This window comes from Arachis ipaensis, chromosome B04 (genome assembly GCF_000816755.2).
Source record: "Arachis ipaensis cultivar K30076 chromosome B04, Araip1.1, whole genome shotgun sequence".
NCBI lineage: Eukaryota > Viridiplantae > Streptophyta > Magnoliopsida > Fabales > Fabaceae > Arachis > Arachis ipaensis.
Genome location: NC_029788.2, coordinates 120,042,594 through 120,066,752, shown reverse-complemented (window position 1 = coordinate 120,066,752; position 24,159 = coordinate 120,042,594). Strand labels below are relative to the sequence as shown.

Genomic DNA, 24,159 nt, shown 5'->3' with positions numbered 1-24,159 from the left:
AAAATGCTTCAACGCACTCTAACCAAACTTCGGCGTTTTGTTTTACATCACTAAACGCGGTTTCAATTTCTTGCTAGGGTTCCCAAAAATGGAGGTGAAACTCACCGAATCGGCGATTACGAAGATGTGCGAGAATTCCAGTTCGGCTGAGGATCTGAAGCCGATTTTGCAAGTAATGGACTTTAAACTTGTGCAGTCGCAACAAAACAATACCGAGAGATTCCGTTTGGTTCTCTCTGATGGCTCCCATTACCAGCAAAGCATGCTCGCTACGCAGAAGAACGATTTGATTCATTCTGGCAAGTTGCAGAGAGGTTCTATCATCGTTCTCAATCAGTACACATGCAGCCTTGTCCAGGGCCGATCGTATGTGTTATTTCTCCCTTTTTCTCTTTGTGTCTTAGCTATCAATTTTATCTTTTTAGATTTGGAGTCAGCGGAAAGGTGATGTTGTTGCTTTGGATTGAGAAGATTTTCTGGGGGTGGTGGTTTGTTAAAGGTGGTTCTTTATTGTGTTGTTCTCTTATCTTCTGGTGTGTTTGACAGCTTTAATATCTATTCTTGTTTATTCAAGTTTTGATGAAGTTCAATCTGTTTTGTGTTCTGTCCTCCGGGTTTCAGAGTTTGTGTTGTCTTTGAAATCTCATGAATTTTAATGCTTCAGAAAATGGGATCTTTGAAAGGAGGATGACTGAGAATTGTGTGATAGCTGAAGAATTAAATGAAAGGAAATTAATTTTATATTCTTCATGTCTGGTGGCGGGCAGCATCAGAGGAAGAAGATGAGTGGTGAGAGTTGTGAAATTTGGAATTTGGGGAAGAAGATAGAAGGGATAATTTGGGAATTTTATTAAAAAGTTAACAAAAAATTGCGGTTTGGATACTATTGTCACACGGAACCTATATTTCATGGGTACAACGTTAGTTTTCTTGTTTGATGGGTACTTTTGTCAGCGTTCGCAAAATTCATAGGTACAAATGGTAGTTTTTCCTTTTTGTTTTTATAATATGTTTAATCCACATGAAGAATAATTTTAATTTTTTATTTTTTAATATGTTTTTGTTTTGTTGTTTAAATTATTTGAAATTATAAAATTAGGATTAATTGAATTCTAAAATTTGATTAATTTAAAAGGATATTTTTGTTTAATTAAATAAAAAAAGGATGTTTAAGTCTTTTTGTAAAATTAAATAAAAAATATATTTTTATTTTTATTTAATTAAAGGGATATTTTAGTAAAAGTGGTGATATAATATATATTTAAAAAAAATTAAATGCTGACGTGGAAAATAAATTCCACATGATTTATTATTACTTATCCGTATTTTAAACATATCGGTACGTATGAATTTATCATCATACCGTAGCAAACACCTTAAAAATTAATTAGTGACGCAAAAAATATAATTCCCATGTCATATTTTAAGTTGTCGATATTTTTATTGTATCGGTATGTATGAATTTAGCATCGTATCAAAATATTCAGGTCCAGAGATAGGGAATCTATCTCGCAATTTATGGAACAGTTCTTAGTTATTAACTTCACGTGAAGTTGACTACTACACCTGAGTTTCCACCTTCTAACTAACTTATTATTACTATAAATTGTTTTATATAGGATATAGTTTTTTTTTGGTTGCCCACGGTATCCCCAACCCGATAAGTCAAGGACTAATCCGTCGTGGATCTGAGCTCCATTTAAGGGACCAATGGGTTGTTGCATGCACAAAGCGGAATTCGAACCCCCGACACTTGCTTAAGCGGATGAGTGAGCTGACCATTCAACCAACCCAAGTTGGTTATATAGGTTATAGTTTTAAGTATTGTCGTGAGAATTGGATCGAAAATAAAAAAAAATTGTTTGATTAACCAAAAACAAATTATTAAATCAGTACTATATGCTTAGGTGGCTTAACAAATCCCAAACTAAACACATTTTAAGGCTGCGTTTGTTTCTAAGAATAGGACAGGATAAGACACTGAAAATAAGATAGGACAAGACACTGATGGACAAAGACATAAAATTTTGTGTTCTTATATTCTATTTGGTGATAAACTAGAACAAATTATGAAAATTCAATTTATTCTTTTTTTTTTCATTCAAAAAATTTGAGATGAAAAATATAACAATAAAAAATATAATTATGAAAAAGTAACAAAAATAATGAAAGAAAAAATAAAAAATAAGTTGTGTCCCTTGTTAGTATTTCCGTTTCCTTCCTGTCAGGATAGACACAAAATACACTAATTCAGTGTCTCTGGACACATTGTCTCTGTCCATATCTCCTCTGCCAAACACGATTTTGTATCTCAATGTCCTATCTCTGTAAACAAACACAGCCTAACAGTGTAAGATTACATTTTTTGGTTTGCATGTTAGATCTTTAAAGGAAAGACCTATGGTAATATCTAAGTTTGAGTAAAAAGAGCTACCGTTACCTTATTAATTAAGCTCATCTACAGCATAAATGAATTTATTATAGACATGATATATAACTGAATATAATAATACTGTTTGATCAATATAGGCGACTTTATCTTGATGGAATTTGTTGTTTAAGTTTTCGTGCATTACAATATAATTTTATCTATGCATTAATATTTTTACCATTTTGCATAACTTTGATGGAGACCAAAACTGCCTTCTAAGATGGAAGATGTGTAGTAAATCCTCGAAATATTTCAGTACCTTTTTTCAGCGTAGCATTACCACAAATAATATTTGCTTTCGAAATAGACATTCACATATGACTATGAGTGGCGTCGTATTTTTTGGAATCTTCCACATTGATCTTGCAGCTTCATTTGAGGCACATATTTCCTCTATTTATTTCCACATTGTGATAACTAGGGGTGTACATGGGCCGGGTGAAGCCGGGTTTGATGTGACCCAGACCCGACCCGAAATATACACCGGGTCTTTTTATTAGACCCGAACCCAGCCCTAGACCCGATGAAACCAATACACTTTCGGGCCACAATTATACCGGGTAAAAACCGGGTGAAAACCGAGTGAAAACCGGGCCGTTAACATTACATTACGTTGATACCTTCTTGTAAGTTATAATGTAAAAATATCCAAATTTTTCAAGACTCCAACCATTATTTAACATGGTAAAATTCACTTAGAAAAATATAACAAGAACCAACCATTCTTCAAAATTAAAGCATAACCACAATTAATACTAAAGTATAACCACAATCAATACTAATATTGTCTAATAATACCAAATATTTAAATCAATACAAATAACACAATATTATGCATTAGTCTAAAGTCTTATGCATTCTAAACATAAAACATTAACTTATAGTTTTATAATGACTAATAACACAAAATATTAAGATTTACAATACTTAAATTCCACATAAGAATAGTCATGATCCATCACTAATAACACAAAATATTAATTGTGTATGATGACCGGGTCACCGGGCCGACTTCGGGTGACCCGAGCTATGGCCCGGATCCGACCCAAAATAATGACCGGGTCTATTTTTGAGATCCTTACCCGGCCCTAAACCCGATGAAATCACACCAAATTAGCCCCAAAAGTGTTCGGGACCGGGCCGAGCCTTCGAGCCGGGCCGGGCCTGTGCACCCCTAGTGATAACTTAATATATTTAGCCACCCAAATAAAAACAAACTCAGTTATATATGTGTAAATTCAACACATTGCCTTCATCCAAGAGTGTAGATCTATCTATTATCTATCTTTTCTTATTGAACATAACACTTACATAATGAAAACCAGTTTTGAGTTTCAATAATCAACTGTCAATTTATTGTGTGTGTATATATACTATATTACTATGTACTGAAAAAACATTTCTCTATATACATTAGAGGATACAGTTACAGCAGCCATTTTAAATAGAAAGATTGTGGTCACAACAAACTGACTTTCTTTATAAATGAGATGGTAACAAAATGATCAGTTCAATGCTGACGCCTGAAAAAGTGAAAATTCAATGAAGGCAACAAACAATCATTTCAACTTCTTACTGAAGTCCGACAGCTTGAGAACTTGAATTCTGGGGATAGCCGCAGCTTCTTCTCTCTCTCTTTCTGAGTGTTGTAACCCCAGTTCCCTGATCCCAAAAACAATTACACTTATCAGGCACACTCGACCATACGTATCACGATGTCATGTAATATTTTCCCATGAGAGAATCCATTCCAATTATAAACTGGTTAAGAAATACAAAAGGAAGCTACCTAAATACAGATTCCATTGATCTAACTCAGGTTCTTTGATGACATTTTTTAAGGTAGCAAGCCGATCCTCAACAAAGCTGGTTAAAAGAGTTAATTTCATGTAAGCAATAATAGAGTTCCAGTAGAAATAACAATAACCAGAATGATGTATAATTAGTTCTAGTAGCACAATATCTTACTGAAGTGTGAGTCCTTGGTGCTCTGGTCTCTTTTGAAGTTTGAAGCTGACTTCCACCTTAGGCCTACCGGTAAAACCAAAGATGGTGCAAGGAAAGTGAATTTCCTTTCAAAAAATAAAGCAAGAGAAAAGAAAAGAAAAAAAATGTTAAAGCATCACTGGACATTATTTTAGACGAATATATACTACACTGACCCAGTTCCTAGACCATATATTCTTTCAGGTGGAATTGTCACCCCAGCAAGCTCTCGGAGTAAAGTAAAGCATCGGCAAAACGGCTCTAAAATTACAAAAGAAATGATAAAGATACAAAATGAACAGGGGACATGATGTAAAATTGCAAAAGGTGCATAAGTCGTATTAGGACAACATTATCTTCCTTTCTCTCTTACTCTTTCATTCCAAAATAATTGTCACCTTGAAAATTCGGTGCATTAAAAATTTTATATTTACTTGCAATTTTTATCAAGATACATTGACTTTCGAAAGTAAAAATATTATGGAATGGAGTATTTTTCATTAATACTTAGACAAAAGTTTCTGTTGACAGGATTATCATCCCCTAGCTAGGGTAAAAAAAAAAAAGGTTGGACGCTGACCTGTTTCGTGGTGACAATATACACTCTCGAGCTTGCAAATTTTAATGCATCAGAAACACCAGGATAGAATCTATAGGCAAACATCACGAATTAGTAGTAGTAGATCTCCTTCATGTGATATAAATATGCTAAACTAATCACAGCTCAGAAGGTTTAATTTGGTTACCTATTTGCACCGATCCAAGTAGCAAAATCCTGCTCTAACCATTCATCTCTACTTTCCAAAAAGATCTACCAAAGTTTCTCTATTCTCACTCCACTCTTCCATGATAACAGGCTTCAACTTGGACCAATTTTCCAATATACCCTCAACCGTGAGCCCCTCTACCATAGTTGTAAGAACCGAATCGGTGATCAAACTGGTCAGGTTACTGGTTCACTGGTTTACTGGTTCAACCGATAAATCACTGGTTGAACCGGTAAAACCGGTTTCACGTAACTAGAAAATATAATAGCAAAGGTATAAAACAACAGCTATTACAAAATACAAATTTACATCAATTGTTCAATGTTGGGATGTTGGGCTATTTCCAACAGTTCAATTCAAAGGGTTCCTGTTAGACAAGACAAAAGCAACCATATATGCATTCACTAAAATCTGTTTTGGACATAAAACCAGTTTTGTCAACATGTTTTCAAGCCTAAATCTGCCGAATGATTTAAATTATGAGCAAGATTGGTACCTAACAAAGACAAACAACCATGAGAAATTGATGAATGGATAACAAGCACTTTACTCACAAGTAAATTGGTTGCATTCAACTTGAAAACAACCATTTAATTCAACACACATTTAAAAGCAACACCATAGTAGTTCAACAGCAAATAATTCGACAAAAAGACTCAGAGTCACTACACTAAACAGATGCACAATGGCATAATAGTTCAACAACAAATAACTCCGACAAAAATTGCTAGAAAATCCAGCAATCCTTCTTCTAAAGCAAACAAGCATAATGGCATAATCAAAAATTAATAAAAAATCCAGCAATTCGAGAGAGGAGGCAGTGGACGGAGAGGATGCGCCGACGGAGCAAGGAGCCGTGGAGGATGGTGTTTCTGATGGTGTATTGGCTGAAGACATTCTAAAACAATATAGGAGAGCAATGGTATAAAACAGGTATTACAAAAACAATGTTACATAATCCATATTTCCATATTTCCATATTTTCATATCCAGCAATATAAATTCACAGCAATGTTACATCAATAAAAACAAACATAACGACTACGAATCTGAAAAAAAAAAATCTAACAATCTGCCATCAACTAGTTCAACAATATAACAAGTTATAACTCAACAATATATACATAATCAACAATCTGCCATTAACCTATCAGTTATTCACTCCCTTAATCAAATTAAAATCCAACTAAATAACTAAAAAAAACAGAGAACAGATTTCATAGTTTGGAGACCAACCTGGATGAGGCAGATTCTAGCGACGGAGAGGCAGCACCGCAGCAGCGACGGAGAGGTGGCACCGCAGCAGTGACGCAGGAGACGCGACGACGACGACGAGAGACGCGGAGCCACGAACTCGACGTACTCGGACACACTGTGAAGCCAGCGAGATGAAGCAGAGGAAGAGAGTCTTCGAGACTGAGAGAGACTGCGAGGAAGAGTGTTGGTGTGACGAGGGGAGAAAGAAGACGACAGGCCGACGGTGAGGTGAGGTGAGGTGTGGTGATCAACTATGTATGGTGTGATGAGAAGCTGAGGAAGACTTGAAGGACTGCTGTTTTGGCTTTTGGGGATTTAGGGTTAGGGGGAAGGGGGCAAGGGAAATGGATCCTCTCCAGTTTTTTCAACATTTGATAAAATATAGTGTAATTTTTCATCTTTGATTTTAATAGTGGAACCAAAAATAAATAAGAGAGGGGGTATACGAGAGAGTGAGAGACATTCGTTTTGAAAACGAAAAAAAAAAAAAAAGGTTTTCCAAACCGGCCGGTTATACAAAAACCGCTGGTTTTTTGGTTTTTATCAAAATCGGACGGTTCAAACCGGTTTTATCCGGTTCTATTCCTTATCCGGTCAGAATGACTAACTGGACCGACCAGATAATTGGTTCACCAGTTTTTCGGTCGAACTGGCTGGTTCGGTCCGGTTCTTACAACTATGATTTGTACACTAAAATCAGTTATTAAAATTAGTCATCAATATATTTGTGTATAAATATATTTGTGATTTAATTTATTTTTAATGTATATTTATATTCTAACATGTATTTTATACTGATAACTGACTTTAGTGGCTGATTTTGGTATATATGTAACGTAACCCAAAAAATTTCATGTTAAACTAAGTAACAAAACCATATATGTTATGAGTAATTAATTCATTTTATATGCTATTAGTCATTGGCTCATTGTAATTTCGTTATTGATACATTTTTTATAATAGACGCTAAAAAAAAATATGTTGACTCTAATTTTTTATAAAGTAACTCCAAATATAATTTCTTTGCTTTGTATATTTTTATGAATTTATAGAAAAAAATAACATTATTAAAATAGCAGTCACATTATTATTTTTTAGACACTATTTTAATATTAGTATTTTTTAATAATTAATATGTATTTTTTAATTAAAAATATTTTAAATATGTAATTAATTATAATAATAATATTTTTATATATTTAGTATACAAATATAATTACTTAAATTCCTTGCAGTACCCATAGTTTTTTCATGAAATTGTGTGAAAACATGGGATGCTACATCTCGATAAATAAGTGCGCTGTACAAAAATTAGACCCTAACTTATTAGTTATTATATACAAGCATGACAAAAACATATTATTTTTTTGTCTCTTTTATTTGGGTCATTAAACAAGTAGGGTAAGTCACTATTGGGGCCAACATTAAACACCATGTTAGGTCCCCGCTCTCTCAATGTTTAACTTAATAGAGAAGTAGAATTTAAAAGGTCTAATTCATGAAAACTAGTGCAGTTCCATATTCATGCAAAAGGTCTAATTATTTAGTGTCAAATTATTCTTATTCTATTTTATTTAATTGGTTTAAAATGACAGCAATGCTTTATTATGATATTGAAGTGTTTACTCTTACAATTTGCAAGTGTTCTGTTATATAAAAAGTGAAACATAATTTCGGAGATATTATTTACATATCAAAATTAGACTATACTTTTTTTTTGGAATTAATAAGAAAAAAAAAGCATAATAATTAATAAGGTTTTGCTTAGCATATGATTATAAAATGTAAGTCAAAGGCCTTGTTTGTCGACATGAAATTTTAAACTTTTTCTTCTAAACACTAACAAATCATTAAAAGAAAATAACAAAATATAGACGCTTGACAAATTTATATTGGAACTATTTTATAAGTGTAGCTTGAGAAATTAATTTCAAAAGTGAAGAACATTTAGGACTATATTATGTTAAGACTATTGTATAACTGTATCTGCGATTGAATAAGTAATTCTGTCAATAAATTTACAATACTACAAAAAAATAATAAAATTTGTAGTCAAGTAAACAAATATAGAGAGACGTAAATCAGTACCCAATATTAAAAAGAAGTAGACTCTAACCCAATTACTTAAATTAGTATATTGCTAAGGTCACGGGATATGCAGCAGCAGAAGGAGAATCAATTCCTTTTTTGTGTACCCTTTCCAAAAATAGCTTAACATGAAAAAGCATGCGAAAAAGAACTTTGCATGAAAATAGAAAGAAAAAAAATTGACCTTCACGATTTTTGTTGAAGCCAGTTGTCAAATATTCAAAACAGGAGTGAGAGTGTCTTAAAATCTGTATAGATATATCTAGTTGCTACACTTGACGCTTTCCCAGTTGCAACATTAAACCCACCTTTCAGAGAAAGCAGAGCTCGTGACTAGAAATATACCAAACTGTTATCATTATTAATGGTGTTTGTATTTGGAGAGCTCATGATTAGAAATGAAGAAGAAAAACAAAAAAAGAATATGAAGACTTAGAGTACATTTCTTGGTGAAATAATATGATTAATTATTAGTTTAATTTTAAAATATGTGTCCTCAATTAGAGATCTGCTATGTATTTAGCCCCTCTCAATGTCCAATTCTTACTTAAATATCTAATAGATTATAATGTGTTCCAATACTGCGCGATGTGGTGGCCGAAATCTGAATGTTTCAGATAATTTATTCATTAATTTGATTTAATCTTGATGTTAGTTTTTTACATTATATTCCTGTAAATTACTGTTCTAATTATTTAGTGTCAAATTATTTTTTGTTCCGCTTTATTTAATTGGTTTAAAATGACAGCAATACTTTATTATGTTATGAAGTGTTTACTCTTGCAAGTGTTCTGTCATATAAAAAGTGAAACAAGGTTTGGGAGATACTATCTACATATCAAAATTAGACTATACTTTTTTTTGGAATTAATGAAAAAAAAAGCATAATAATTAATAAGACTTTCTTTAATATATGATTATAAAATGTAACTCGAAAGCCTTGTTTGTCAGCATGAAATTTTAAATTTTCATTTTTCTAAACGCTAACAAATCATTAAAAGGAAATAACAAAATATAGACGTTTGATAAATTTATATTGAAACTATTTTATAAGTGTAGCTTGAGAAATTAATTTCAAAAGTTAAGAACATTCAGGGAATACATCATGCTGTTGTACGGTTTTGTGATCCAGCCTCCCATTTGCACTAGTCATTTGACTCATTTGACTCATTTTTCATTGGAAAGGAAGAAATCAAAATAGATAGAAAAATGATATAAACGTGCTTTAGTTTAAATACTTTTATGGAATAAAACTTTCATGGTATAATTTATTTATATACTACCATATTAGTTGTTATAGTTATTTTCAATTTTATTATGTAAAGGTTATTCAAAATTTTTAATGTGATTTATTGATAATATAAAATAGTTTTAGATTTTAGTAGATATCAACATATGATATTCATGGATATATTTAAAAAAAAGTTAAGGTTTAATTATTCTATTAGTCTTTATAATTGTTACGATGGGTAACCGGAGATTAATGGACTGGACTGTATTGGTGAATCTGGCAAATAAGATGAATAACAATATTAAGGAAACAAATTTTCAAGAAACTGGCACATGTAATTTAAATGGATCAAGTTTGCCTCAACACAATGGACTCTCAAATAAATCTTTGACTACTCATTCTGGTGGCTAATATTTTGACTTTGAATTTAACCTTAGTTTGTGCATGCAAAAATTTAACGCCCAAAAAATCTATCATTAAAGTAACAAAATAAAACCAAAATAAATACAATACTATTTCTATATAATGAATATTATACAATATAAAGCAAGACCAAAAATTCTATGAGAGGATGGCAGCGGCGACTCAGAGATAGTGTCGAGGTGAGGCTTCTAGAGAATAAGACGGCAAGGTCTGCTAGTGCTTGTGTGAGTGGGGGTGGAGAGCTTCTGATATGTTGCTGCAGTGTGTTGGTTGGGAGGGGAGGGATGGGAACGAGGAAGTAGATATTGCCGCGACGGAGGTCAGGGGAGAAACGATGAGGAGATTGGGGGAAGAAAGGTTCTTGAGGACATGGTTAGGATGTGCTCTCATGACGTCAGCAGCCTTGATGGTGCAAGTGGTGATCTCTTCAACTCTAGCATTGGAGTGAACTATTCGTATCACGTCTAGTGCCCCGCATGGCAAGATGCATGATATGCATCCCCTTATGCTCTTCTTCATTATCCACATCCTTCCCTTTCCTACCCACAATACACACGCTTTCTTCTTTTCTCCTTATATGTATATATTTTTTCTCTTCCTACATTTTTTATTCTAAAACTCACTTGCATTTATCTTCCATATTAACCATACGCTTTGTACCAAGAGCCAAACACCTATTATAAAAAAGTAATCAGTACAAGAAAGAGGGAGAAAAACCTAGATCAGATTAGTTTCTAATTGAAAAATATCTGAAGCATAGCATCTCAGATTAAGGATAGTCCTACAGTTACCAAGTAATTCCACTAGTGCAAATAAAAGGAGAATTCTATGACACAACAACCTTTTCCTTTTCTTTTTCCTTTTTCTCTTATTGCCCATACTCATGCTAGTTTTTTCTCTGTTTGCTGACAACACTTAATACGAAGAAAATAAAATGAAAAGTATACTAATGCGAAAATTAGTAATAGCACTTAGACTAGCCCAATATATAGACTAAAACAAAATCAAGCGGGGTTCAATACTATCAGAAAAAAATCAAGAGGTTATAGGTTTTCAAGATAATTAGTTTTCAATTTATTTTTTTCCGTTGACCATTGGCTTATGAGGGAAAATAATTAAGGTTCCTTTATCTTAAAATGAGAGAAGGAATATGTCACCACTCACCAGAGGTTATTGAGGACAATTCAACAATTTTGACTCTTCCAAGTCCTCCAAAGTACAATGTCCAAGCGGGCACAAGTGGTTTTGTTTGACTTATTTAAGCATCATATTTCGGATTTCATTTTTAAGATTATCTCTGTGCAATAGGTTTTATAATCAGTTCACTTTTAATTAGAGTTTTTAATTTTTTAAATTTTCGTATTTTCTATTACTCTTAAGATTTTGTGAGAAAATAAAAATGATCTCTCCATGTATTAATTTATTAGGTTTTCTTTCAATACAGTTAGAATCCCTTTTAACCTTATCCGTTACGATAAGATTTTAAGTATAAATGCCGTTTATTTTGAATTTGGCATCCTCACTCACACTATATATTGTGATGGAAAAAAATTTGGTAACAAAAAATTTTCAGTCATAATTAGCCAAAACTTTCCATAAAAATATATCAAAATTAAATTTTTAATTATATATATTTATATTTGTATCACTTCTAGTTAAAATAGTTAGCGCTACACTTTTGTTAATTTGACTATATATATGGTTTATGTGAAATTAAGTTAAACTTTATATATAATTATATTATGTGATTATTTAGAAGAAGAGATAAACTTTGTTATGATGATTATATTATATGATAGGAAAAATTTTAAATATTTTTAAAATATATATGTATTAGCAATTTTAATTATTAATTTTAATTATAAAAAATATACATTATTTATTAATTGACATTAACAATTAAAATTATATTAATATTTTAAGAATGTTTAAAAATTTTCTATACGAAAAATGTATAGGAATATAAAGTAAGGTGTTAATATGTGTATAAAATATTAATATTGGAAGGGTAGTACTATTATTATTATTATTATTATTATTATTATTATTATTATTATTATTATTATTATTATTATTATTATTATTATTATTATTATTATTATTATTATTATTATTATTATTATTATTATTATTATTATTATTATTATTATTATTATGGTGTAAATGTGGGGTGATGGAAGCAACAAGAACTTTATAGTTTATAGGATGAGTAACACTAACAAAAGAGTAAAAGTAAAACTTTGAAAAGCCCATTCCTATTAGGCCATTCCCATTCCCTCTTTCTTTCTCTCTCTCTCTCTCTCTTTTTCTTTCTCTTTATGTGACCCGCATCTTTTTCTAGCTAATTCTTTTTCTATATATATTTTAGTTTAACATTATGCGGTTGCATCTTCTTCTCCAAAATGCGCGTAGATTCTCTCTTATATCTTCCCCATCTTCTTCTCCAAGAAAATGGAGGTTTTTTATCATACGTCAACTTTAAGCACCGTGTGCTAAGTCCGCTACTTTGGTTTGGAAAGCTAATTGATTTAGTACGTTTAGCTTGGAACTATTAAACTTTACCTGATCACCTAAGAAAAAACTAGTCTTACCTTAAAATTTATTCTCTGATATCTATATCGCCTAATCCCACAAGCGGATTCAAGCTTTTTTTAAGAGTTTCTTTAAGTAATTACACAAGAGTTTAGCTTTAATAATGAAGAATAGTATAAGGGGATGCATATCATGCATCCTACTATGCGGGGCATTGGACGTGATACGTATAGTTCACTCCAATGGCAGAATTAAGGTGTTAATATGTGTATAAAATATTAATATTGGAAGGGTAGTACTATTATTATTATTATTATTATTATTATGGTGTAAATGTGGGGTGATGGAAGCAACAAGAACTTTATAGTTTATAGGATGAGTAACACTAACAAAAGAGTAAAAGTAAAACTTTGAAAAGTCCATTCCCATTCGGCCATTCCCATTCCCTTTCACTCTCTCTCTTTCTCTTTATGTGACTCGCATCTTTTTCTAGCTAACTCTTTTTCTATATATATTTTGGTTTAACATTATACGGTTGCATCTTCTTCTCCAAAATGCGCGCAGATTCTTTCTTATAGCTTCCCCATCTTCTTCTCCAAGGAAATGGAGGTTCTTTTATCATACGTCAACTTTAAGCAACGTGTGCTAAGTCCGCTACTTTGGTTTGGAAAGCTAATTGATTTAGTACGTTTAGCTTGGAACTATTAAACTTTACCCAATCACCTAAGAAAAAATCAGTCTTACCTTAAAATTTATTCTCTGATATCTATATCGCCTAATCCCACAAGCGGATTCAAGCCTTTTTTAAGAGTTTCTTTAACTAATTACACAAGAGTTTAGCTTTAATAATGAAGAATAGCATAAGGGGATGCATATCATGCATCCTACCATGCGGGGCATTGGACGTGATACGTATAGTTCACTCCAATGGCAGAATTGAAGAGCTTACTACTCTCACCATCAACATTGCTGACGTCATGAGAGCTCATCCTAACCATATCCTCAAGAAATATTCTCCCTCCAACCTTCTCATAGTGTCACAATCTTTGGTATTGACCTACAAAATTTGTGATGAGAAAAATGAGTTTCCATTTTATTTTTTGGAACGTGGAATTGGAATCTCTTTATCTAAAGCTAAACTTTATATCACAAACCTTTTATAGACTTTGGACCAACCATCAAATATCACATGATATCAATCACACCACAGATTTTTTGTGAGTGGCTCATATGAATCCACCTTTAAGAGGTTGTAACAGTAAAATCTTTACAATTAATGATGTGTTTTGATTGATTTGTCTTCATGTGACTTCAAGGTTACAGATTCAAGTCGTAGAATCAGCTATTGATGATATTATCATATTAGAGCTTATCAACTAGAACACAAACATAACAAATAAGTCAACAGAACATATTAAACTGACTGGATAGGAGATGATGCTCTTAAATTTATCAAGAAAACAGAAAAGGGAAAGCAAGAGCAGTGAAAACAAGGACAAGGATAATGGGAACAAGTTGTAACATGATTTTTCTTTGTTTTCCCTTTTCTCTTGTTGAAAATGTGTCTCATTTCATTGTATAGATGGGAAAATGAGAAGAATTTGCTTCTTAACAACAACCGATTCCAAAAGAGTAATGAACTGCTTTTGAATAGACAAACATGGCTCTCTCATTTGACAAAATGCAATCAATTGAAAAAGAAAATACTGAAGGGAGTGCCAATCAAAAGTCTACAATTCTAATATTTTAAAACTTTAAATCTATTAAAAAAAATTTCTTTTCCGTTTTAATAAAAGAAGCAACATTAAGACACAAACTTATGGATACAGCATGAAGATACAGTTGGCTCATTGCACAGTAACAGAGCAAGAGAAGAGTTACGGAAAAATGACAATTGACATAGCTTGAACAATAACTTCTGGCCCAATCCAGCAATTTTGCATTTTTTGGAAAACATTCACCCACATCTTACTAATAAAACTCACAAAAAGTTTCCTTGCTAACATTGTTGTTCAGATATTGCAAACATAAGGGGGGGGGGAATCTACCTTGAAAAAACCAAGGAGAATAGAGACTCAGGTTGCATCAGATGCAGTGGAGAATCCTGCACTCTACATATTGGATTCGGTTACAATTTCATCAAACTTCCACTAGTGACAGGTAATAAATAGATCATATGAATTTGTGTTATATAATACCTGAAGGATTGATCCAGCATACTGAAGCACATTTGGTTGCCCTGTGATCTGTCACAAATTTCAGTGTGAATGCAATGAAAATCTGGGAACTATGATGATTTTTTACTATTTTACTTGAGCAGTTGTTATGATGATTTTTACTATTTTATTTGAGCAGTTGCTATACCTGTTGAAACAAGACCAATCCTGCACCAATGGTAAGGGCTTTCAAGCATTTTCCTCTGAATATTTCTCCGAAAATAACTTCTTTTTCTTCACCCACATAAGCAAGCTCAGCCAAAATTTCATCCACTTGCCGATGAGGTGATTCATCAACAGTTTGACCTCGAAGACGGCACAGACAATGAATTGCGGTGCTTTTCAACTCCTCTCCATCCCCTTTCCCCTGTATAGCACATAAAAGTAGCCATCTATGAGAAGCTAGGAGCCAACACATTCCAATTCCCATGATTACTGTCAAAGGACTACTAACTCCAAATGTGAAAAAGAGAGACACTTGGGACAAGGGATGGTGAAAGACGCCGTTTTGAACAAACCCCACAAATCAAAAGGGAAGAAAACATCAGCGTCACGGTTTCAAGTTTCAACTGACTTGGAACAATAAAATCCTACCTTTGTTAGAACTCACCAAATCATGAAGCAGCTTCTGATCGCGCGAAGGAGGCTGACGGCGAGACTCGAAGCAAGAAGACGACGAGCCCCAAGACCTGCTGCTTCTGCCGCCGGCGACGAAGAGCGCAACGAAGGCACCCGACTATGTGCAAGACGATGACGACATAGAGAGCAACGGTGACGTCACGGTGAGAGAGATGAGAGAGACCGAGCTCCAGGGGGAGAGAGACACGAAGAGGAGTGAAGAACTTGAGAAGATGAAGAGGTCTCTGAAACTCAGATTTCACAAACAAATTTTTTTTTGTTTTTTAGATATATTTTTGTTTTGTTGTTTAAATTATTTAAAAATATAAAATTAGGATAGGATGAATTCTAAAATTTAATGGTAAAATTATATGCAGTTGTATATATTTATAGTAAAATTAATAATTTAAAATTATTAAATAACAATTTAATTAAACATATTAAGTTATTTAATAATTATTAATTAACAGGTTCACACCAAGATAACTATATCTAAATTATTATCATGTACACATAGAATTTATGCTTAATAGGCTTGAGGTGTGTGGCCCATAACTAGTAGTTATATAAGATTATGTGCTTGTTTGTGCGCCATTATTTTGTTAAAAAAAAATCTTTTTTTCATTAAAAAAAGATCTTTTTTTTATTTTTTAGCGTGTTTGGTAAATTTCTAGTAGTAAAAGTAAAAGCACTAGAAAAATAAAAAAAAAAATCTTTTTTGAGAAGCTGTAATTTACATCTTTTTTTAAAAGATCTTTTTTCCTTAAAAAAAAGATGTTTTTCATGTAATAAATAAACAAAAAAGTACTTTTATATTATTATACCCAAATATAATTGATAGATAAAAATATCTTTTTGTATGAGATATCCAAACATAAAATTACTTTTACTTTTTCATAAGATCTTTTATAAAAGATAACTCAAAAAAAGATCTTTTCTTAAAAGTTTACCCAAACAAGGTCTATATTTGGGTATAATAATATAAAAGTACTTTTTTGTTTATTTATTACATGAAAAACATCTTTTTTTTAAGGAAAAAAGATCTTTTAAAAAAATATGTAAATTACAGCTTCTCAAAAAAGATCTTTTTTTTATTTTTCTAGTGCTTTTACTTTTATTACTAGAAATTTACCAAACACGCTAAAAAATAAAAAAAGATCTTTTTTTAATGAAAAAAAGATTTTTTTTTTTAACAAAATAATGGCGCACAAACAAGCACATAATCTTATATAACTACTAGTTATGGGCCACACACCTCAAGCCTATTAAGCATAAATTCTATGTGTACATGATAATGATTTAGATATAGTTATCTTGGTGTGAACCTGTTAATTAATAATTATTAAATAACTTAATAGTGATTTAATATGTTTAATTAAATTGTTATTTAATAATTTTAAATTATTAATTTTACTATAAATATATACAACTGCATATAATTTTACTATTAAATTTTAGAATTCATCCTATCCTAATTTTATATTTTTAAATAATTTAAACAACAAAACAAAAATATATCTAAAAAACAAAAAAAAATTTGTTTGTGAAATCTGAGTTTCAGAGACCTCTTCATCTTCTCAAGTTCTTCACTCCTCTTCGTGTCTCTCTCCCCCTGGAGCTCGGTCTCTCTCATCTCTCTCACCGTGACGTCACCGTTGCTCTCTATGTCGTCATCGTCTTGCACATAGTCGGGCGCCTTCGTTGCGCTCTTCGTCGCCGGCGGTAGAAGTAGCAGGTCTTGGGGCTCGTCGTCTTCTTGCTTCGAGTCTCGCCGTCAGCCTCCTTCGCGCGATTAGAAGCTGCTTCATGATTTGGTGAGTTCTAACAAAGGTAGGATTTTATTGTTCCAAGTCAGTTGAAACTTGAAACCGTGACGCTGATGTTTTCTTCCCTTTTGATTTGTGGGGTTTGTTCAAAACGACGTCTTTCACCATCCCTTGTCCCAAGTGTCTCTCTTTTTCACATTTGGAGTTAGTAGTCCTTTGGCAGTAATCATGGAAATTGGAATGTGTTGGCTCCTAGCTTCTCATAGATGGCTACTTTTATGTGCTATACAGGGGAAAGGGGATGGAGAGGAGTTGAAAAGCACCGCAATTCATTGTCTGTGCCGTCTTCGAGGTCAAGCTGTTGATGAATCAGCTCATCGGCAAGTGGATGAAATTTTGGCTGAGCTTGCTTATGTGGGTGAAGAAAAAGAGGTTATTTTCGGAGAAATATTCAGAGGAAAATGCTTGAAAGCCCTTACCATTGGTGCAGGATTGGTCTTGTTTCAACAGGTATAGCAACTGCTCAAATAAAATAGTAAAAATCATCATAACAACTACTCAAGTAAAATAGTAAAAAATCATCATAGTTCCCAGATTTTCATTGTATTCACACTGAAATTTGTAACAGATCACAGGGCAACCAAATGTGCTTCAGTATGCTGGATCAATCCTTCAGGTATTATATAACACAAATTCATATGATCTATTTATTATAATTGGAACACAATTAGGTCTCTTGGGGTGTTTGAGCCCTGTCTCAACTTTTGCAGCTGCGTTCAATGCAATGAGAGAAAGCATGGTTGGTTCACTTGGATTTTGCTACAATCTGCACCTCCACTTCCACAAGCCCAATTCAGTGCTGCCTGCAACTCAACGTCGCTGCTTTGCGGATCAGCTATGCACCATTGCTCATATTCAGCAAACACCCTTTTTCTTTTCTTGCCCCTTAGTGGTGAATTTCAAATTCTGTTAGTGGTCATGTTCTGCTGTATCTGATACATCTTGATTTTAGATCCATTTCTGGCATTTGGAGAGCCATGAAACAAGCATCGAAATTGTGCGGAGGCTTAAGCATCTATAGAGCAGTCCTGCCACCCTCAACACAAGTAACTGTTGTCCCAACTCACTATGGTGTATTTGCTTATAAGTAACAAGGTGATTTATATTTGTAAAATAATCCCAAACTCACAACATCTAAATACATATTCGTTAATGATCTGGTTCCATATTAGTAGCATTAGTAAGTATAATGGCTTCGACAAAATATTCAATATTCACTGACAAAATGAAATAGCATAGACAAATGTCAAAGCTTTCACAAACTATAGAATATTAAGTATTTTTTCGATTTTTTCGGTTTTCGGTTTATTCGATTTTCGGTTTGATCGATCGGTTTTATTCGGTCTGGATCGGTTTTGAACACTCCTAATTACAATACAACACACTGTGGGAAAAGGAATGGAAATGGCGCCAAAATCAAACAACGTTGTCTTGGGAAGAGCCACTTTTCTCTCCATTTTTTTGGGCTTATGATTGTCTATTTTGGCCTGCGTCAGAATTCATTATGGGCCAGTTGATTTGGGTTTCTAGTCCATGACCAAAAACTTGTAGATATAGTTTTTTATTTTAAAAAATAAATTGTACCAGTGCAACATCCAATTGAATATTCCTTTTTCTAGAAGAAAAAAAAAACATTAACAATAATTACTCAATATCTAATTGAATCTATTTACAAACTTTATAAGTTAAAGTTGCTAATCGAGAATTTAATTAAACTATAGATACCTAAAATTAATTATTTATGTTTAATTCGATGAAAAATTTGAGTGATACCGTGTTATTGGCATTCACCTCTGAAATCAATAATCAATATTTACAACTTGAGTAAGACTACTTCATCACAGAATACACTTGGAAAATGAAATTTATCCAACTTCAATTTCAATTTTAGCTATAAGTAACATAACTATAGTCTTTCATCTTCATACAACAATTTTCGTTTTCTTTTTCTTTTTCTTTTTCTTTTTTTCCTTGTCACCATCCTCTGCGGGCCCCTTCATTGAGAGTTGACTCTGATGTCTCTTGCCTTATTGCCATTTGCTTGACAAAGACATCATTTTTGGCCACACCCTCATATAAGCAAACTTGCAGAAGATAATTACAAAAGAACACTATGTTCCCTAAGGCAAAAAACAATTGCCAAAGAGGAAGCTCTTAAATCTTCTTACTTCTTATCTCATACTATCTTCTATCTAAGAAAAAAATAAAATAAAAAAGCTAATATAATAAAAGTAATAGTATCTTAAAGTCTTAGCTGTTGATATAACTATAAAGTACATGCTAATAACATGATTTGGTTGAAATTTTTGTTACGACAGTTCCAAATGTTTACATAGTCTCCTAGAGTTTCTATTAGTCTCCTATTAAACCAACACCTATGGTACACTATACTACTATCCCTATTATCACTTCGTTCATTGTTGAGACTCTTGGTTATGAGGGCAAGGCATTTCTGGTTCCCCTCTTATCCATAAAAGATTGAGTTCACCTCTCTTCTTTTCCAATAACAAAAATGTGCCTGCATTTGAAGAAAACCAAGGTTTTAAAAACAATACAAGTTTTTGTAAATCACGATGACAACTCGTAGTAAGAAACATGCATAAAGTTTAACATTAGTTCTCAAAGGTGCCTTTGGCAGCCACCCGAACATGTTGAAATAACAATTGTACTAACCAAGAGTAAACGGGACGATATAAAGCAATGCTGGTTGACCATGCCCATCCATCAAGTTCAAAGCAACATATGTTAGAAGGAGACCTGCAGATCAAAGTTCAAGAGAATGATGTAAAGACACCAAGCAAACAGTGATCTCAATTCTCATCTACATCCTAATTCTGGTCCGAAAGTGAGCCGGCTCAATTTTGTAACAAAGTAAATAAAGTCCAAAAGTTTTTATGGAAAATTACCCTTTGACACATCCTACCAACTAAAGTCATACCAAGAATCAAACATAGAAATAGCATACCTAAACCGTAAGCACTCATTGCCCACACGAAGTATCCAGACCGAAGGTTCCTCTTTGCCAACCAATCATACCTGTAAATTTATCGGTACAATAATTAAGTCCAGGAACCATTAAAATGAGACAAGGGATTCTTTTCATTTATGTAGTGATTAAAGTGTTTAAACTAGGGAAGACGAATATATATGACTTTCGTTTCGACCTTAGTGAAAATGCGACTAGAAGCCCCGATAAGATTATGTCCCCAAAACCAATTATGCTAAGCAGCATGGGGATACCATCTTCTCCACTCCTATTGCCTCGAGCTACCTGTACAGAAGTGAAAATGTTTCATTAATTCAAGTGGAAGAAATGCATCATGTTTATGAGACCAAAATCGAGCTTAGTAGAGAATGAAACAGAAGGGAACACTCACCACTATCATTACGCTCTCATGGAACCACCACTTAGAGACAAATACCCAGAAGATGCCATATAGAAAGGCGCAACTAAGAAGAAGAGTTTCTATTGTTCTTCTATCAGTTCATCTCTATTCTCTGAGATGGTGTCGAGGTGAGGCCTCCAGAGAGTAAGACGGCTGCTGGTGCTTGTGTGAGTGGAGGTGGAGACCTGCTGATCTACTGCTGCAGCGTGTTGATTGGGAGGGGGGAGAGGAACGAGGAAGTAGATGTTGCCGCGATAGAGGTCAGCGTGGGAGGAACGATGAGAAGGTTGGAGGGAGAATATTTCTTGAGGATATGGTTAGGATGAGCTCTCATGACGTCAGCAGCGTTGATGGTGCGAGTAGTGAGCTCTTCAATTCTGCCATTGGAGTGAACTATACGTATCACGTCCAATGCCCCGCATGGTAGGATGCATGATATGCATCCCCTTATGCTATTCTTCATTATTAAAGCTAAACTCTTGTGTAATTACTTAAAGAAACTCTTAAAAAAGGCTTGAATCCGCTTGTGGGATTAGGCGATATAGATATCAGAGAATAAATTTTAAGGTAAGACTGGTTTTTTCTTAGGTGATTGGGTAAAGTTTAATAGTTCCAAGCTAAACGTACTAAATCAATTAGCTTTCCAAACCAAAGTAGCGGACTTAGCACACGGTGCTTAAAGTTGACGTATGATAAAAAAAAACCTCCATTTCCTTGGAGAAGAAGATGGGGAAGCTATAGGAGAGAATCTGCGCGCATTTTGGAGAAGAAGATGCAACTGCATAATGTTAAACCAAAATATATATAGAAAAAGAGTTAGCTAGAAAAAGATGCGGGTCACATAAAGAGAAAGAGAGAGAGAGTAAAAGGGAATGGGAATGGCCGAATGGGAATGGACTTTTCAAAGTTTTACTTTTACTCTTTTGTTAGTGTTACTCATCCTATAAACTATAAAGTTCTTGTTGCTTCCATCACCCCACATTTACACCATAATAATAATAATAATAATAATAATAATAATAATAATAATAATAATAATAATAATAATAATAATAGTACTACCCTTCCAATATTAATATTTTATACACATATTAACACCTTAATTCTGCCATTGGAGTGAACTATACGTATCACGTCCAATACCCCGCATATTAGGATGCATGATATGCATCCCCTTATACTATTCTTCATTATTAAAGCTAAACTCTTGTGTAATTACTTAAAGAAACTCTTTAAAAAAGCTTGAATCCGCTTGTGGGATTAGGCGATAGATATCAGAGAATAAATTTTAAGGTAAGACTGGTTTTTTCTTAGGTGATCAGGTAAAGTTTAATAGTTCCAAGCTAAACGTACTAAATCAATTAGCTTTCCAAACCAAAGTAGCGGACTTAGCACACGGTGCTTAAAGTTGACGTATGATAAAAAACCTCCATTTTCTTGGAGAAGAAGATGGGGAAGCTATAAGAGAGAATCTGCGCGCATTTTGGAGAAGAAGATGCAACCGCATAATGTTAAACCAAAATATATATAGAAAAAGAGTTAGCTAGAAAAATATGTGGGTCACATAAAGAGAAAGAGAGAGAGAGAGAGGGGGAATGGGAATGGCCGAATGGGAATGGGCTTTTCAAAGTTTTACTTTTACTCTTTTGTTAGTGTTACTCATCCTATAAACTATAAAGTTCTTGTTGCTTCCATCACCCCACATTTACACCATAATAATAATAATAATAATAATAATAATAATAATAATAATAATAATAATAATAATAATAATAATAATAATAATAATAATAATAATAATAATAATAATAATAATAATAATAATAATAATAATAATAATAATAATAATAATAATAATAATAATAATAATAATAATAATAATAATAGTACTACCCTTCCAATATTAATATTTTATACACATATTAACACCTTAATTCTGCCATTGGAGTGAACTATACGTATCACGTCCAATGCCCCGCATAGTAGGATGCATGATATGCATCCCCTTATACTATTCTTCATTATTAAAGCTAAACTCTTGTGTAATTACTTAAAGAAACTCTTAAAAAAAGCTTGAATCCGCTTGTGGGATTAGGCGATAGATATCAGAGAATAAATTTTAAGGTAAGACTGGTTTTTTCTTAGGTGATCAGGTAAAGTTTAATAGTTCCAAGCTAAACGTACTAAATCAATTAGCTTTCCAAACCAAAGTAGCGGACTTAGCACACGGTGCTTAAAGTTGACGTATGATAAAAAACCTCCATTTTCTTGGAGAAGAAGATGGGGAAGCTATAAGAGAGAATCTGCGCGCATTTTGGAGAAGAAGATGCAATCGCATAATGTTAAACCAAAATATATATAGAAAAAGAATTAGCTAGAAAAAGATGCGGGTCACATAAAGAGAAAGAGAGAGAGAGAGAGGGGGAATGGGAATGGCCGAATGGGAATGGGCTTTTCAAAGTTTTACTTTTACTCTTTTGTTAGTGTTACTCATCCTATAAACTATAAAGTTCTTGTTGCTTCCATCACCCCACATTTACACCATAATAATAATAATAATAATAATAATAATAATAATAATAATAATAATAATAATAATAATAATAATAATAGTACTACCCTTCCAATATTAATATTTTATATACATATTAACACCTTAATTCTGCCATTGGAGTGAACTATACGTATCACGTCCAATACCCCGCATATTAGGATGCATGATATGCATCCCCTTATACTATTCTTCATTATTAAAGCTAAACTCTTGTGTAATTACTTAAAGAAACTCTTTAAAAAAGCTTGAATCCACTTGTGGGATTAGGCGATATAGATATCAGAGAATAAATTTTAAGGTAAGAATGATTTTTTCTTAGGTGATCAGGTAAAGTTTAATAGTTTCAAGCTAAACGTACTAAATCAATTAGCTTTCCAAACCAAAGTAGCGGACTTAGCACACGGTGCTTAAAGTTGACGTATGATAAAAAACCTCCATTTTCTTGGAGAAGAAGATGGGGAAGCTATAAGAGAGAATCTGCGCGCATTTTGGAGAAGAAGATGCAACCGCATAATGTTAAACTAAAATATATATAGAAAAAGAATTAGGTAGAAAAAGATGCGGGTCACATAGAGAGAGAGAGAGAGAGAGAGAGAGAGAGAGAGAGGGAAAGGGAATGGGAATGGCCGAATGGGAATGGGCTTTTCAAAGTTTTACTTTTACTCTTTTGTTAGTGTTACTCATCCTATAAACTATAAAGTTCTTGTTGCTTCCATCACCCCACATTTACACAATAATAATAATAATAATAATAATAATAATAATAATAATAATAATAATAATAATAATAATAATAATAATAATAATAATAATAATAATAATAATAATAATAATAATAATAATA

At 32.8% G+C, this 24,159-nt stretch overlaps 3 protein-coding genes and 1 long non-coding RNA gene across 7 annotated transcripts; 1 reads left to right on the top strand and 3 right to left on the bottom strand.

Moving 5' to 3' along the window:
- Window positions 3,697-6,805, bottom strand: LOC107635013. 4 transcript variants are annotated; one of them, XR_002361824.1, is made up of 6 exons: window positions 6,421-6,805; window positions 5,164-5,436; window positions 4,998-5,067; window positions 4,400-4,678; window positions 4,221-4,297; window positions 3,697-4,093 (listed from the first exon to the last, which is right to left on the bottom strand). It is a non-coding gene; the product is annotated as an uncharacterized LOC107635013 (long non-coding RNA). The 4 variants fall into 4 exon arrangements; XR_002361825.1 differs by having other exon boundaries at window positions 5,164-5,321; window positions 6,421-6,804; XR_002361826.1 differs by having other exon boundaries at window positions 4,400-4,503; window positions 6,421-6,803.
- Window positions 14,362-15,385, bottom strand: LOC110271270 (D-xylose-proton symporter-like 1). The gene is made up of 2 exons (XM_021121822.1): window positions 15,080-15,385; window positions 14,362-14,961 (listed from the first exon to the last, which is right to left on the bottom strand). Exons 1-2 carry the CDS (start codon window positions 15,359-15,361, stop codon window positions 14,866-14,868), a joined length of 378 nt encoding a protein of 125 aa, XP_020977481.1. The 5' UTR covers window positions 15,362-15,385; the 3' UTR covers window positions 14,362-14,865.
- On the top strand, window positions 17,522-18,288 carry LOC110271597 (D-xylose-proton symporter-like 1). Its single transcript, XM_021122595.1, has 2 exons — window positions 17,522-17,825; window positions 17,944-18,288. Exons 1-2 carry the CDS (start codon window positions 17,544-17,546, stop codon window positions 18,286-18,288), a joined length of 627 nt encoding a protein of 208 aa, XP_020978254.1. The 5' UTR covers window positions 17,522-17,543.
- On the bottom strand, window positions 19,729-20,761 carry LOC107637099 (signal peptide peptidase-like 2). The gene is made up of 5 exons (XM_021122594.1): window positions 20,753-20,761; window positions 20,540-20,646; window positions 20,341-20,411; window positions 20,049-20,132; window positions 19,729-19,893 (listed from the first exon to the last, which is right to left on the bottom strand). The coding sequence occupies exons 1-5, from the start codon at window positions 20,759-20,761 to the stop codon at window positions 19,790-19,792; spliced, it is 375 nt and encodes a 124-aa protein (XP_020978253.1). The 3' UTR covers window positions 19,729-19,789.

Bases quoted from the DNA above. Each gene is read 5' to 3' on its own strand.
- LOC110271270 (XM_021121822.1), bottom strand. From the start codon at position 15,361: ATGGGAATTGGAATGTGTTGGCTCCTAGCTTCTCATAGATGGCTACTT. The intron at 14,962-15,079 runs GTATAGCAACTG...AATTTGTGACAG, and splicing joins GATTGGTCTTGTTTCAACAG to ATCACAGGGCAACCAAATGT.
- LOC110271597 (XM_021122595.1), top strand. From the start codon at position 17,544: ATGGAAATTGGAATGTGTTGGCTCCTAGCTTCTCATAGATGGCTACTT. The intron at 17,826-17,943 runs GTATAGCAACTG...AATTTGTAACAG, and splicing joins GATTGGTCTTGTTTCAACAG to ATCACAGGGCAACCAAATGT.
- LOC107637099 (XM_021122594.1), bottom strand. The intron at 20,133-20,340 runs GTATGCTATTTC...TTTGATCTGCAG, and splicing joins AATGAGTGCTTACGGTTTAG to GTCTCCTTCTAACATATGTT. The intron at 19,894-20,048 runs GTTAGTACAATT...CTTCAAATGCAG, and splicing joins TATCGTCCCGTTTACTCTTG to GCACATTTTTGTTATTGGAA.